General features: G+C 42.0%; 1 protein-coding gene across 5 annotated transcripts in view; it reads left to right on the top strand.

The window, feature by feature from the left end:
• Positions 1-16,875, top strand: part of SRGAP3 (SLIT-ROBO Rho GTPase activating protein 3) — a 231,075-nt gene that overhangs the window by 167,723 nt on the left and 46,477 nt on the right. For all 5 annotated transcript variants that reach the window (XR_010793772.1, XM_066615038.1, XM_066615039.1 and 2 more), the window contains exons 7-9: positions 11,329-11,550; positions 13,548-13,649; positions 15,727-15,924. Coding sequence is in view for 4 of the 5 variants with exons in the window: in XM_066615038.1 (XP_066471135.1) it covers positions 11,329-11,550; positions 13,548-13,649; positions 15,727-15,924 (522 nt within the window). In the remaining variant the exon portion in view is untranslated. The remainder of the gene's footprint in view (positions 1-11,328; positions 11,551-13,547; positions 13,650-15,726; positions 15,925-16,875) is intronic.

Genomic DNA, 16,875 nt, shown 5'->3' on the forward strand with positions numbered 1-16,875 from the left:
TTCTTCTAGGCTAACAATTGGTGCAGCCTAAACTGTACTCTGCCCTTGTTATGCACACAAAAACCAAGAACAAGAAGTTGGGAGGTTGGCAGCGGCTTGCATTTCTTAAGCATCCCTGGTATGTGTGTGCATGCGTAAGAATGTTGGACCTGGGTCACATGGTTACTTTGGGGGGTTTTGTTATTTGCTCTGTAGAGTAGAAATTCTTGTGGTGACCTGACACATCTGGCCATTTTGGTTTCTACTTATTCAGTTATTCAGTTAGTGCAGGCGAAAAAAAAATAGCAGCACTGGATGAATTAAGCTCAGAATATGATTGTAGGAATTGACCCTCACAGTGTCCAACTGGAAGGTTTTAAAAGTTCAAGAGACCTAGAGTCAAAGCAGATCTTAGCTAAATGCTGCAGCTTGTACTAATGCTGTACTAAATGTATAGGCAACCCCTACATTCACTTGAGAAACTTGACATTTGGTTTGTGGCTTTCAAAATTATCCAGCAAGAAATCTAATGTGGTTGAGAGAGACTCTCTTGATGTGGGGAGTTTAGTCAACCCCTGGCCTGCCTGTAAAGTGATCCCCTTTTAATTAGCTATTGCTAGATCTTTTCCGACGAGGAAGTGTGTGGTTAGGCTGTTTTCTCACTATTTTAAACTGTGGTAGCAGGGGCTACTATTTTAAACTGTGGTAGGGAGGGTAACTTGGTTGAAATAGAGGGCCACACCCACTGAGAAATGCATAAAATGGGGGTGTGTGTGTGTGCACACTTTAACCAAAATATTCAACTTACAAAATCCTTTAAAACTCTAACTTGGACTTGTTATAAGTAGCATACCTTCTCAGGGATACTTAGGTATACTGTATACAACAGATATAACACTTGTTAATATATGTATATAAAAGTGCTTCACAGAGACAGCATAGCTATTTTATAACAGAGCTCCAAAGGGTCACACATTTTCTGCTTCAAATATCACATTAGTTTAAAAAATTGTTCTCTTTGGACCGGAGCTGGGGGAAGAGTAAATTCCTTACAATGTCCAGAGACGTTTCTTTCCTTAACATACCAGTGCTGATTTAAATAGTACAAAGTAAACTATGGTTGCTTCATGATTCCATTTGCTTATAATCTCCAGGTCTTGCTACAGTATGCAGGCCTCCTAGTATAAAGTTATAGTTCTAAGAACAGTGTCCATTCTAAACAAATGACTTAAGCATGATCCTTAAAAGTGTTGCTTTCTTTTATTAGAGCCCTGATTCTCCTGTAATGTTGAAATTGGCCGTATATCCTTTTGGGGACGACGACTTTATTTGCAATTTTTTGTGTTCATGGGGGAGAAGGTGGCACATGACTACGGGTCTTGGAAACAGCAACATATCTTATCTCAGGGAGCGTACCCAGTGGGAGGGGGAGCCATAATCAAAGTGCTGAGCTAAACAGCTCCTCTCACTTGGAAGGAGACCATAAGAAAAAGCGAAATGACCCATATTTTGTGTTTGGTGATAAACTTAAAAATAAAACCCAGTGCAGGTGGCTTTCATTTACTCAAGTTCCGTCTAATAGTGCAGCCAGGTTATGCAGACTTTGTTTTGCCAGGCATTGCACCTATAAAAATTTTATTCTCCACTTGGAAAGCACAACATTTTGGTATGCTGGTCCTGTAAGCTATCTGTGTAACATACATAGTAGTGTGCACGCATTGATTCATTTGCCATTCAAAATGGCCCCACAGCCTGTAGATAGTGAGCACCCAAACCTTTTTTAGCTTTATGTGAACAGTCATTTCCCTCAGAAATAATTCCTAGTGCAGCTTTTCTTGGCCAGGCCACAGGCCACATTTCTAATCTTTAGAAGGGAAGAGGCAACTTTACATTTTTCTGTTCTCTTTGAGAGAATAATCTGTCGATATGTGTCTCTAAGGGCAAATTATGCATTCTATATAAGCAAGGAAAGAGGAGTTTAAATCCTTCTTGATTCTCATTAGCTCCCATGTAACACCTGAAACAGCCCTAAAAAAGTAAAAGAAATGTGCAGACCGATGGAAAGTACTTCAGGAAACAAAATAAGATCTATTGCAGAACTTTAAATACCCATTCTTTTAATATATGTGTATAAAATTATGACTCCTGAGACTATACAGTTACTTAATGTATATATGTATATATGTATATGTATATAATATATATATGTATATGTATATATATATAATGTAATGCGGGTGGTGGCGTCCCAGCTTCAGAGGGTACTGGAGGAAACGGATTATCTGGACCCATTCCAATCTGGCTTCAGGCCGGGGTTCAGGACGGAGACTGCCTTGGTCGCCTTAGTGGATGACCTTCGCCGGGGGATGGACAGGGGAGTGCAACCCTGTTAATCCTGCTGGACCTCTCAGCGGCATTCGACGCCATCGACCATGGTGTCCTTCTGGGCCGGCTGGCCGGGTTGGGGCTTGGATGCACTGTTTTGAAGTGGTTCCGCTCCTTCCTGGCTGACAGATCCCAGAAGGTGGTGCTGGGGGATGCCTGTTCGGCACCCCGACCTCTTAGGTTTGGGGTGCCGCAGGGTTCCATCTTATCCCCCATGCTTTTTAACATCTACATGAAGCCGCTGGGAGAGGTCATCCAGAGGTTTGACCATCACCAGTAGGCTGATGACACCCAGCTTTATCTCTCCTTTCCCCCTGATTCCGAGGAGGCGGTTGGGATCCTGGATCGCTGCCTGGAGGTGGTTAGGGACTGGATGTGGGTGAACAAGCTGAAATTAAATCCGGATAAGACAGAGGTGCTCTTGGTTCAGAAATCCACAGCTCGGGTGCTGGACTATCGTCCTGCTCTGAATGGGGTTGCACTCCCTCTGAAGGAGCAGGTCCGCAGCTTGGGGGTTCTCCTGGATCCACAGCTGCTCCTGGAGTCCCAGGTGGCGGCAGTGGCCAGGGGAGCCTTTGCTCAGCTTCGGCTGATTCGCCAGCTGCGACCGTACCTGAGCTGCGTGGACCTGGCCACAGTAACCCATGCCCTAGTGACATCTAGATTAGATTATTGCAACGCGCTCTACGTGGGGCTGCCTTTGAAGACGGTCCAGAAATTACAACTTGTACAGAACGGGGCTGCTCGTGTGGTTGTTGGGGCACGTCGGTTTGACTCTGTTGAGCCATTGCTCCGGCGGCTACACTGGTTGCCGGTTCTGTTCCGGGCCCAATTCAAGGTGCTAGTTTTGACTTTTAAAGCCCTTTACAGCTCGGGTCCGGGGTATTTGAGGGACCGCCTCCTTCCTTACAATCCGGCCCGTGCTCTTAGATCTTCTGGGGGGGGGGGCCCTTTTGACTGTGCCGCCACTAAGAGATGTGAGAGGGGTGGCGGCCATGAAGAGGGCCTTCTCGGTGGTGGCCCCCGAACTGTGGAATACCCTCCCCTTAGAACTGAGAACTGCTCCCTCGTTGCTAACGTTTCAGCGTGGACTGAAGACCTTTTTATTTCAAAAAGCTTTTAATTGTTGACAGGCTGGCTGGCGTTCTTGCTTTTTATATGAAAATCCACGGGGTTTGTTTTGTTTTTAGCTTTTTAATCATTGTAAACTGTTTTTAACTGTTTTTCATGTTGTATTTTTAAATTGTTTGTTAGCCGCCTTGTGTGCCCGTTGGGCAAAAAGGCAGGGTACAAATTAATAAAATAAATAATAATAATAATTAATTGCAGCTGGGTTTTTCAGAAGGAGGGGTAATTTTATGGTCAGTAATATCCATAATTATGCAATCTGATTGCTTGTTTCTAGTCATCTAAGCAAGGCAAGATAGTTTAATAGTATCATGGTAGATCAAAATTGGCCTACAAACACCATTTTTGGTGCAAATATATCAAAAATCATTTATTAACAAACTCTCTGAAATGTATAGTTGGTAACCCTCCTACTTTATTTTCATGTAATTTTTTTTTAAAAAATTGTACCCTTCACCTTCTTCCACTACGGAACCCAAAGCATTTTAAATTCAGGAATTTAAATAAATTATACAATTTTAAAAATCTGACAACAGCAACATGATACCCTTCATGAGAACAATTAATTTGTTTTCTGTTTCTCCGAAGAGTGTATTAAAGATATCTATTTCTACATTGTTCCTCCCTCCCCCTTTTTTTCTGGGCACTGAATTATAAAATGCAAATCTCAGTGCTAATTGTAAGAGACCAAAGGAGCTGTTAAAAAAATTGATTTAGCCAGGCTGCTGCCGTAATTGTCAGCTGAATTATTTGTGCCACGCTCTAAATTCTGGCTTCAGAACAATGTCAGCAATGGAATTAATAGTATAAAAGTAGCATTGTTGAGTTCTTTGTAATGCAGGTGAATATAGATGTAAGATGATCTACAATTTCTGGTTTTAGGGGAAAATTCAGACCAATTCAGTCAGTTTCCCCCATTGTGTACTGAAATTTTCATGGAATGATTCTGTCTGAAAAGGTGTGGTGGACTTTGAAGCCATCACATTTTCATTCTAGCTCTTAAGTACTGAGATAGCTGCAAGTATTCTGGCTAGTACACTCATTTACCTGTTGAATCCTTTCAAACAACCAAGCTTGCTTCAATGATCGTTCCACACTGTAGGAGATGTCAAAGAGCAGTTATAATCCAGTGTCCTACAAATTCAGAATTCTACTTTCAGTTGTTCTTCAAAGTGTTCCCAGACTGAAAAATCATTTGAATTGCCAGGCTTACACTAATGATGAATCACTTATTAGTTTCATTTGGTTCTTGCTTCTGCTTAGAGTCTAACAGCTCAATCCTATTAATGTTTACTCAGAGTAAACACCATTTTATTCAGTGGACTTACTCTCAGGTAAGTGTGTATAGGATTGCAGACTTACCTCTCCCACTCCTGGGACAAAAGTCCACGATGCTGCTCTCCACCCCGTGCACGAAACTGCCGCCCCTCCCACCTTTCAAGTGCACTGGAGCCTTGCATGACTTTTAGACCAACTGGGGAAGCCTTCTGAAGCTTCCCCGCAGTCTTAAACTGTTCTTGAAAATAAAGTACAGTTTCCGACCGGTTCGAGAGCCTCAGTGAAGCTTCCTGCACGATCCTAGAGGCACATGAACTCGGAGCCCGGAGCATTTGCCCTGCGCTAGGTCTGCTGCTACTTAACAGGAAGAACATTAACTGCATCCTGTTAATGTCTGATCTAGTCTCTTCGATCATTCAGTCTACTGACAGCCCGCCTGCCTGCTCTAGAAGCTTACATGCTTTTATAGCATCCTGTTAAAGAAAGAAATACTTCACCCCAGCAAGCTTCTAAACCAGGGGTGTCAAACTCATTTCATACCGAGGGCCGAATAGCATTCATGATGCCTGCTAAGGGACGGAAATGATGCCATTAAGCAGGAAGTGATGTCATTAAACAGGTCATAACCAAAAATAAACACTTTTTCTCAGTTAGGAACTCGTTAGCTGCAAATAACAGAAGAGAAAGTATGCAAATCTTGATCATCTTTCAAGATATTGGAGAGCCCAATTTTCATCTGGGCTGCCCCTTTAGCAGTAACACCTCAGCACTACTCAGCAGCTGAGAACCTCAGTCCGGATAAAAAGCTTCTGTGGGCCACATCCGGCCCTAGGCCTTATGTTTGACACCCCTGTTCTAAACAATGTTAATGGATGAAGGGGAGGGTGCAGGGTGCCACAGAGATAGGGTTTCCCCATTTCTGTTTCCATATCTGCAGGGGGCCCTGGAATCTATTCCTCCTCAGATACGGACGGACACCTGTACTTTGTTCTGCTCTCCACAAGCGCAGCGTATAGGCTTGCACCACAGATAATTAAGGGTTCACAACATTGGTGTGCAGCAATGACCACTTTTGTTTTATTGTTGCCTCAGAACAAAACAGTGAATTTATGTGAAACCTATCTTTTTTTTTGTAAAAGTTTTTCCCAAACTTCGGAAGTGGCCACGGTCACTAAATTGAACTCACTAAGTTCTTTTAGAAATTTGGAGCTGTGAAAACTTCATTTGAATTTAATGAGTAAATAGATTTCTGTTCAAATTTGGAACATCAAACTCCATAGAACAATCAAGGAAAGCGAGGTGGAGGGGGGAGGTGATTACATGGGTCAATGAGAAGTGTGACCTTTCTGGCCTATAGATATGTGGCTTTAGCAAATAGCCTTGTGGTGATCTGGTCCATGCTCTCCAGGCAAGAACTCAGCACTAAGTATATGTGAAGAAGTGTGTGTCTCCTGCACACCAGAAAAGGAAGTATTGACCATGTAACTGTACCTAAATACAACAATTACTCACTTTGAATTAAATTCAGTTACAGTTTGTATACTGTGTGCATGGATTGTTGATTGTAAAAAAATGGACCTAAGTATAGTAATTCAAAGGGACATTGTACCAGGTACACACCAGTTGTACCTGGTTACAACATAATAAACTGCTTTCCTGTGTTTTGTTTACACATACAGTACATTGATAGTTTAGACAGAATGGAATGATGTGGTAGTCTGGTTTCAGATGCATATTTAACTACAGGTGGGACCTTGGTATCAATTGATTTGACTCAATGCTAATATCAGGGTCCACCTTTAAATGCCTTGTAACAAGAAAAAAAGCACCAAAATCCCATTTCCTACCTTTACACTGTTAAATAATTATAATTTCATTCCATAAGATTCCATTATTCATCTAGTGGCTGAATATGGTATAGCGTCTATACCAATGCAATCTGGGGTGTCAGTGGTGGAGCAAGAAACCTGGAAGTGGGTCTTTAAAGCTATTTTTCCACTGATTTTGTATCCACTGATTTTTTTTTTTTTTAATGCACTGGGAATTCTGGAACATTTCACAATGTTGCATGTTTGGTTACAGCTATCTTTGCAATAGAGGAGTGTATCTGAGAACAGGATCTGCCTACCCCCTCTGTGTTTCCATGGGAGAGAGAGTGAGTTGCTGCTATGGCTGCTTTTAGAGTACTGTAGGATAAATTTATCTCTTTGGCGTGACTTAAATATGAATTGAGGGATGTCTCTTGAAATCATCAGTAAAGATGAGATGTCTTCTTTGGCTAGAGTTGCCTGTGGCAGTAACTGAGTTTTAATATTTCCCTTTGAGTTAGGAATGGAAAAAATTCTGCTATAAAATCCTTCTGAGGACATGCCTTAAAAAATAACACAAGATCTGTAGAACTGAAAGTGGGGGGAAATGCAGTCTTGGCAGTATTCTGCCATATATTTGTAAAACAAAGTGTGTGTGTTTTTTGTCTCATCCCATCAACCAACTAATTTTAATTATTCATTGTAAGATTATTGAATTGTATTGCTCTTTCTTTCATGATTCCAGCATTTATGCTAAACAGCCGATATAGTGTCTAGTGGAAGGTCTATTACAATAAGATTGCTGTTGTCTGAAGTTCTCAACTGAATGGCACAGGGTGCAGTATCTTGGAGCGGATTCACATGATGCTTTATAATATGGTAATGTGTGGCATGAATCCTACCACAACCAGGGAGAAGAGAGCAGGCTCCCTTCTGGCTAACTCGGGCAGCACTGGCTAAAGTCTTCTGTTAGCACTTGCTTTTTCTCCAGTAGGGAAAGCAAGTACTAGCATTGATTTCTGGCTGCTCTCTCAATTCTCGTTTTCCACTGGCTGTTTTTCCTGCCCATTCTGGCCTGTGATGCTGCTTTCCACTGAACTGACAAACAGGTATATAACCCTCCAGCTGCTTATTCCTCTCTGAGCATTGCTCTCTTGTGAAAGAGAATTTGCCTATATACATATTTAAGTGCTCATGTATGTAGTAATCAAAAATTATTACCTGCTTCTGTCGATCTCTATGCAGCTTGGACTTCAATATCTGCAGGAAATCTGTTCCCAACCCCCTGAGGATTCCGAGATCCCACCGAGGACCTCTGGAAATACCTTCTAGTCATGCCCAGAGGTGTTCTGAGAGGCATTTCCAGTTTCTCGGGCCCTCAAGGCACTGGTTTGGAACCTGCAATGGGTCAAATCCACAGATTCCAAACCTGCAGATAAGGAGGACCCACTGTATATGACATTGAGCTCCCATCAAGAGAACTGCTGCCCCTGCATCTTTGTGTTACTGAGTTAGGATTACTTGGATCTATGAGGCCCCTTTAACTCTGGTGGGTGTTTCTTTGCATGTAGTCACACAAACAACTCTGCCGTCACAGGCATGTATGTACCCAGGGCCGACTTATCCATTAGGCAGAATGCTTAGGGCCCACAATACTTTTAGTGCCCCACAAAAATGTTTCAATTTCTTTTGAAATCAGAAGAAAAAAATGAAGTTTTAGGGTCGAAGAAAATGTGTGAATTTTTTCTAACATAGGAAAAAATGATACCTTTAGACCCACGAACATCTATTAAATTTTGCCTAAAACCAGGGATGGGCACTTGACTCAAGTTGACTCGACTCGAGTCGTACTAAGCGACTGTTTTTGGTGATCCGAGTCATGGATGTCACTGACCCCAACTCAACTCATGAATCTGGGCCAGTGACTCGAAAAGAGTCTGGGCTCAAAATGACTCAAGTCTCTCTCTCTCTCTCTCTCTCTGTGTGTTTGCTTACTTACACACCTCACCACCTTCCATTTTTCTGTGCATTTTTGCTCAAGGACTGGTGATTCAAACTCACAACTTGAATATTTGAAATTTTTTTCAAATCAAGCTGTAACGGGTGCATGCTATGACTTGCAAGTTGAGTTGACTCGCGGGTCAGTGGCTCGCGACTCATCTAGAGCTTTATGACTTGGGTTTATAACATTGGTAAAACCTGTGCTTGATGACTGCGTATTGTTCTTAGCAGCTAATGTGGAGACTGAAAAAATTTAATCATAGAGTCCACCACCAGTTTTTCTTATCTTTTCTCTATATTGATAGAATTCTATAGTTATTCTTGGCAGCAGTAAGTGTTCTACCTGCTCCTGTTTTATTCATATGTCACCATAACTTAACCTTTTCTGATCTCCACTTTGTAACGTAATTAGGTGTTTTGATGGGTTTTGCCTAATAGGATAAGAATAATTCAATAGCAGCCATTAGTCAGCTGCAGTGAGAATGAAAGAGTTCTTTTTCTGCTCTGTGGTACCTTGATCAGCAGCCCTTTCCCTTCTGTTCTTATTATAGGTTGTTTGGGGGTTATACTGTAGTATCTCTGCATGTCTGTGTAATTCAGATGTAAATAATGTGTTGCTAAACTGAGGATAATATAATACTGCAAACACTTTTCAGCATGCCTTTTAGTGCAGCACTATATCATGAATTGAGGTATCATTGTGCCTTTGCTCATGGGTCACTCCTCTTGGTAAGGGCTGTCAGCTCACCAAGGAATCTTTCCTATGGAGTGGTGACAGTTGCTCCCAAGCTCTATCCCTCAGTGAAAGTTTGGTGTAACAACTTGAAGAAATATTTGTCAGAAAAAAAGAAACCGTAGCAGCTATTCATTCATTGTTGCTCAAAAGGAACAACCAAGTAGGTATCTTCACATTTTCATCATTTTTCTGGCTTCTTAAGGCTGACTAGGTTTAACTGATGAACAGAATAAACTGCTTTTAGTTCTGCCATTGTGTTATGTTGCAGCAGCTATCTGAACGTGCTGGAATCCCTAGCATGTATGCACTACTGAAACAGAGACGCCTGCGTTGACTCGGTCATGTCGTGAGAATGGATGATGGCCAGATCCCAAAGGATCTCCTCTATGGAGATCTCGTGCAAGGAAAGCGCCCTACAGGTAGACCACAGCTGCGATACAAGGACATCTGCAAGAGGGATCTGAAGGCCTTAGGAGTGGACCTCAACAAGTGGGAAACCCTGGCCTCTGAGCGGCCCGCTTGGAGGCAGGCTGTGCAACATGGCCTTTCCCAGTTTGAAGAGACACTTGGCCAACAGTCTGAGGCAAAGAGGCAAAGAAGGAAGGCCCATAGCCAGGGAGACAGACCAGGGACAGACTGCACTTGCTGCCAGTGTGGAAGGGATTGTCACTCCCGAATCGGCCTTTTCAACCACACTAGACGCTGTCCCAGAACCACCTTTCAGAGCGCGATACCATAGTCTTTCGAGACTGAAGGTTGCCAACTACTGAGCAGCTAACTGCGTATTAACTAAAGACCCCTTTTTCAGGTGGAATAGAATAAAGTGAGTGAAATAAAATGCTGCTTCTAGTCCAGCCAATAGCAGTTATTAGCAGTTATTATTTTTTAGGGCTCCAAGTATTCTCTTTACCTTCCCGTAATGATTAGCCCAGTTCACGTACTAGTTGAGATATTAGAGGCAGTTGAAGCACATAATTCCCAGGGAAGTCTGCAGATTCCATTTTTACCAAGCTTTGAACAGACATTCTAAGAAAAAACTTCTTAATTATTGGTTCTGCTGTCAAACCACACTCTATTATTCTTAAAAGAGATTTTGAAAGTGTGTTTGTACAGTGCTTTTTTTTTTTGTGGACAGAAACTGGGTTTCTGTGTTAGCAATTAAAATTCAGATTTTTCCCCAAGGCGAATGGGAATAGTTTTGTATGTATGAGAATCTGCTGCATGGAGGAAATTAACCGGATCTTCTTCTGTTACGTGATAAGAGTTTATACTAATGGGAACTTGTTTTGAGTCTCTTTATTAATGAAGGGAACAAGCCTAGCAGACATATATGGGAACACATTCCAGTGAGAATTAATTCATCAAGAGTGTGTGTTAGGATCTGGGTGGAGATTATTTAATTGATGGTATTTCTTTGATCTACAGTGTGACCAATCAGATTCATCGGTGCATGTGTAAAGGGAAAAACTAAATCAAAGAATGAAATACAAAGTTTTGGGACCTCATTTCTCTGTAGTTGTGATAGTAGACAATCTTATAAATAGGATTTAAGTCAGATCAAAAAATGAACTTTCAAGGAAATCTTCCCTCCCCTCAACATATGGCCAACATTGATGGTATTGAATATTCTTTGGCTGCCTTCTCAGTAAGTTAGGATGAAATGTGCTATCTAGTTGATCATGAAAGTCTACAAAAAGCAGAAAAGTCAGTTGTTGTCACACTCACTGCATAGGAGTATGTGGTCCAAAGGGGTGGGTGTGTGTGTGTGTGTGTGTGTGTGTTGTATTTGTGAGCTCTCACAGGTACAATTTTTCACCATTACCCCCCTGCTCTTGTGTGTCTTAAATATTTTCACAGTACTTCGTTTATATAGGTGCTCTAGAAATTACATCTTCTTCTTCTAATGAACTATTAGAGATTTCTTCGGGAGAAAAGTGGTGTAATGCCACTATTTAGGGGTACTTAGTTAGCAATAATTGTTTAAACTGACAGCTATTTCTCTCTTTTATGTAGTGCTGTGACCTGGGGTTTCATGCCAGCCTGGCAAGGACATTCAGAACATACCTTTCTGCTGAGTATAATCTAGAAACCTCGCGTCATGAGGGCCTGGATATTATTGAGAATGCTGTGGATAATCTGGATGCACGGAGTGACAAGCACACAGTCATGGATATGTGCAATCAAGTCTTTTGCCCTCCTCTGAAGTTTGAATACCAGCCTCATATGGGTGATGAGGTATGGTAACTCTAGATAATGGTTTTCCACAGCTAACATTGCCGTGTAGTTCTTGTGTCTCTATGGATACAATACTTGTACATTCTAGTACCAAAGGTTACTTTCAGCTGGACCTGTATTTCATTTGTTGCTACTGTTGGATTGAGGTATTACTTCCACTCTGTTTGTGAAGAAGGCTTCAAAATTACTAATACATGCCTGGATTGCTGCTGTTTTATGTACCAGGCCAGTTGACATAAAAATACTTGATTTCTTATTTGGCTTCCATTGATGTTGCTTTCCTCCCATTAAAATCCATTTTATAGAGTGAATAGGGCTGCAATCCTATTCCAGTGCTTACCTGAGTCCTATTGAACTCAGTGGGTCTTACTTTGAAATAGACTTTGATAGGCTTGTCCTGTAACACCCCAATCCTGTTGCTGGGCTCCACCGCCAGTACTAGCACTCTGATGGCAGAACACACTTTCCAGTGTTACAGAAGGTGCCCCAGAAGCGTATGGAGCTGTGTACTCTCTTTGCTAGAGAGGCTACTGATGCCCAGCATATGCTGATGGCCAGAAGGATGTTTGCTGACGATGATGAGTCAGCAGCAGGGGTGGAACTGGGGGTAGGGGGAGGTATGTCAGGACGCAGGAGGGGGTGGCACCCTGCATGGGTGACTTATGCTGAATGTTATTTCCTTCCTATCCTTCCGACATGCCTCCTTTCTCCCTCCGGACTTGTATCAGCTAAAGAGCAGAGTGGGAGACTTATGGGGAGGTAACGGAAAATATTTTTCCTTAAGTCTCTGCTGATCTGTTCCTTCCCCCTCTTCCATAGCAGTCTGTTTTGGCACAGCTGCATGCTGTAGCAGGAGAGAGGATAGGATTAGGCTGCAAGTGTTCCACATGGCTTCTAACCAATTGGAAGTTCTAAAATACAGCTGGTCTTAGCTCTTCCACTTCCTATGAGTGGAAGGAATTATAAATATCTAGAGCAGTGCTTCCAGACCAGGAGTTACAACCCCCATGATAGTTATGTGGATGTTGCTGAGGGTCATGAGAAGCAGCCTACCCTGAAAGCTGGGCAGCCACGCAAATGACATTGAAGCCCTGCATAGCTTACCCCCCCCAGCACTCCAGAGCTCAGTGATGATGTTAATGATATCATCACCAAGCATACCAGCCTAAGGGAAAAATAGTGTTTAGGATTGCGACCAAAAAAGTTTGAGAAGTGCTGATCTTCATCTTTTGAGCAGCAAATGTCAAATCCTTGCTTTAAACAATCTGTTACTTATTCAACCTCAGAACAATTCCACCTACATATTGATTTTTTGCAGTTTTGATTTGATTGATTTAGAGCAGTTTTGCTTATATCAACAATGGCAATAATTTTATCCAGTATTTTGCATCTGAGTCGTACACCAAACACATTGAAGGAAGTGCACTACAGGTTAAAAATGACACACTTCATTTCCTGTTTTTCCCCACTTCCCATTTCCAGCAGTCTAGAATGTTGAGGGACCATAATCATGAGGACTTACTTTCTTTGCTGCTTTACCTAATGCCTTGTCTAATAACTGTCTTTGAATTTGTGTGAATTCAGATCCAGATTTGTGTGAATTCCAGACACCAGATCCAGCCCACGAGCCAGGTTTGGTGCCTGCTGGCTAAGTCATTGTCATCAGCTGGTGTTCCTCTGGCTATCAGCATGTGCTGAGCATATGTAACCTTTCTGGCATAGGTTCAGAAGCACCACAGAATGTGGTGATGAGTTCTAGTTGCCCATTGTAGGTTGAATGTAGAGGTATGTTAAAGGTTCCATGCAAGAACAGGTACAGAGAGGTTCCCACTTAAATGGATGAAAAGAAGCACATTTAATGCGTGAAATTGCTCTCCAGTGTTGCATTTTCTATGCCTTGTCATGAGGACTCAAAGGCGAAGGGGAGAAGCCCTGTCACACCACAGAAATATTCATACTGTAAGATCTTGTTTCTTTTTTCTAATTTGTTGCTTCAGGTATGTCAGGTGAGTGCCCAGCAGCCAGTTCAGACAGAGTTGCTCATGCGATATCACCAGCTGCAGTCTAGACTTGCCACGCTCAAAATAGAGAATGAAGAGGTAAGAACTTATAATGGTCTTTCATCTTTAAGTAAACAAATGTTATCCCCTCAGTTATGCTAATGATTCTGAACAAGTTGTCTTTTAAATTAGTATTTTAAAAAATCAGATGCACTTGGACTGTCCTGTGTGTTCAGCTTCAAGGACTGTGATTCCTGGAAAACTTTCTTTTGTGGCAAGCCTGTTCTATGCTGCTTATTTCATGGGGTGGGTGTGTTTCACTTTGCTTAATATTTAGAATGGAAGCTGGATATTTAGTGTGTTACAATGCTACATTTTGATCTTCAGTGTTTATTGAAAACACAGTCCATCTTTGGGGCCTGTTGAGATGAATTTAGGCTTGTTGCATTGGGGAGAGCATGTATACATACTCAGATACAGGAACTCCTAGTTTCCAGTGAGGTGTATTGTTGAATAGTGGAGGAAATACCACTTCCTGTTTGGTCTTACTCTAGATAGAATGCCAGGGGACAAAGTAATCTAAACACGTCCTAAGCTTGGTATCTGAGTCACAGATAAACTATCTGATAAATGTAACCTGTTAAGCTTAATGCAGCCTGATAAACTATCTAAAATAAATTACTAAAATACTCTGGCCACATTGTTGTCCTCAAACAAAACTACATAAGGACTGACTGGCAATATTGCCTTGAATATTGTTCATGGCAATATTGGGAACATTTTAACCTTGGTGTTGTGTTATCAGCATTCATTCGTATTGTCAGTATTTATATCAGGGGTGCTCACACTTTTTTGGCTCGAGAGCTACTTTGAAACCCAGCAAGGCCCGGAGATCTACCAGGGGGGAAGGAAGCGTCTGACAGACACCCCCTTTAATGTATGGAGCCCCTGCTGGAGTCTAGTCAGTTTCGTCAGTTTTGTTGCTGCATGCCTGAAGAGCAGCTAAAGTGTCAGTTTCAGTGTCAGTTTAGTGTCAGCTAAATATGTCAGTTTTGTCTAGTCACTAGACGAAACTGACATATTAACAGTTTGGAGAGACAGGGCTCCGCGATCTACTCATTTTGCCCCGCGATCTACCGGTAGATCGCTATCCACCTATTGAGCACCCCTGATTTACATGATATGGTCATCTATATGCTGATATCTGCAAGAAATTCATGTTTTTTTGTGAAAGAGAATATCCACAGCAAGTGCAGGACTACTATAACTTTTTGGTTCATATCTTTAGCAAGTTTTACATAGTTCTTAATGAGATCCTGACCATATGTTATTAAAGCATGTAGGTGACGAATTATGATCAAAAAGTTTTGTTGAAATTCTAAATTGGAGAAGAAGCCTTGGAAGCCTAAGGGCTTGTCCCTGAATGGAGAACAGTAATGTTTTATTATAGACTTTATAGAGCAAGCATCTGTGAAATAATTTTTTTATTGAATGTTATCCCATCCTAATGGCCATCCTGCAAGCTAGCTCATTTCCATTACAAGAATGACCTGTTTGCTTCAAGATGCACTCAATGCCAGATATTTGACCCCAAGTAGAAAGCAGGCACTATGGTTTCTATTGAGCACTCATTTTGCTGTGTCTCTGGATGTAGTTGCTAATTTCCACTACACATTATAAATGGATTGCTTGGAGTGATAAGTTCAATATTGTATCCAGACGTAGGGCCTTATGGATGATGGGCACTCTAAATCCAGGTGCTGTTCCTGACTATCAGAATAAGAGGATCAGCACAGAGGTCCACAGCTACCACTGTGCGACACCTCCTCCTATCGCAAATCTACAGAACATGACTCTAAACCTCTCTATCAAGAGCTTGAGACTGTGCTTTCTGATTGAATGCTACCATCGCTGCTTTGAAATGAGAGCTAGAAATGTCTTAAGTTATATTTTTAATGTGGTCTAAGTTGCTGAACAAATTGTCCATCCATGCACAAAGGCATCCAGTTAAATCTGGGACCCTTAAATAATATCATGTCTCTTCCCCTCTCCCCCAGAAATGTTTCAGTGCAAAACCCAAGATGGTTTTACTATTTCAGAGGTTCTGCAATTATTGTGTCAAAACTGTAAATCCTCACTCTTGTTTCATAGTCTTCTGTGTTTACAATTTCTGTAGGTGAGAAAAACGCTGGATGCAACTATGCAGACTTTACAAGACATGCTGACTGTGGAAGATTTTGATGTCTCGGATGCGTTCCAGCATAGTCGCTCCACCGAGTCAGTCAAATCAGCTGCTTCAGAGACTTACATGAGTAAAATAAACATTGCCAAGAGGAGAGCCAACCAACAGGAAACTGAAATGTTCTATTTTACAGTGAGGATAATTTTCTGTCTGTACTAAGCACAGTGTAATGAAAAGGACTAAGGGCCCAGTCCTGTCCAACTTTCCAGCACTGGTGCAGCAGCAGTGCAGCCTCCAGGTAAGGGAACAAATGTTCCCATACCTTGATTGGGCTCTGTGACTGCCTCCCCACCATAGGATGCAGTGCGCACCCCATTGGCACAGCTGTACTGGCACTGGAAAGCTGGATAGGATTGGGCCCTAAGTGAGGAGGCTGGATCATCCTGAGTGGAGGATTCTTTGCATTCCCTCCCCAATTTGATAGCAAAGATGTGACTATCTATGTTACTCTTTTTGATAGTGTGTGCCAGCATTCTAACACTTTTAATCCTCAGTTGCTGTCAATGTCACATGGGGTCAAATGTATCCCTAGAAAGCCATAACAATAAACCATTTGGGGGATTATAGTGACCATGAAACTATTTACAGATAGGCAACAGTTTATTTAGAACAGGGGTGTCAAACTCATTTCATCCTGGGGGCCACATTGGGTTTATGGCACTGCTGAGAACTGAACTCCAAATGTGGCACCCGGAAGTGACCTGAACACAGGAAGTGATGCCACTTGTAACATCACTTCCTGTTTTTTAAAAAACTGAGGTTTCCTCCTTGCTATGCTATCTCACCCCACCCCAGACCCTCTCCTGTTCACTCCAATCAAGAACCCTTTCTCTTCTGTCCCACCCCAGACCCCATCCTCTTAACACCCACCACGCATCTTCTCTCTTCTGCCTCAGCTCACCCCAGACGCCATCCTACCACCAAGAATCCTCCAAGAAAGCCAAGAAAGCATTAGCTTGCTTCTGGGGTTACCCGTCAGAAACAAAACAAAATAACCAACCACAGCTAACAAACCAGCTAGTCTTTCCAGTATAACTTTCAGGAACGTGTCTTCATTCTCCAAAAATTGTGAAATTTGTTAAA

Source organism: Tiliqua scincoides, chromosome 2 (genome assembly GCF_035046505.1).
Source record: "Tiliqua scincoides isolate rTilSci1 chromosome 2, rTilSci1.hap2, whole genome shotgun sequence".
Taxonomy (NCBI): domain Eukaryota; kingdom Metazoa; phylum Chordata; class Lepidosauria; order Squamata; family Scincidae; genus Tiliqua; species Tiliqua scincoides.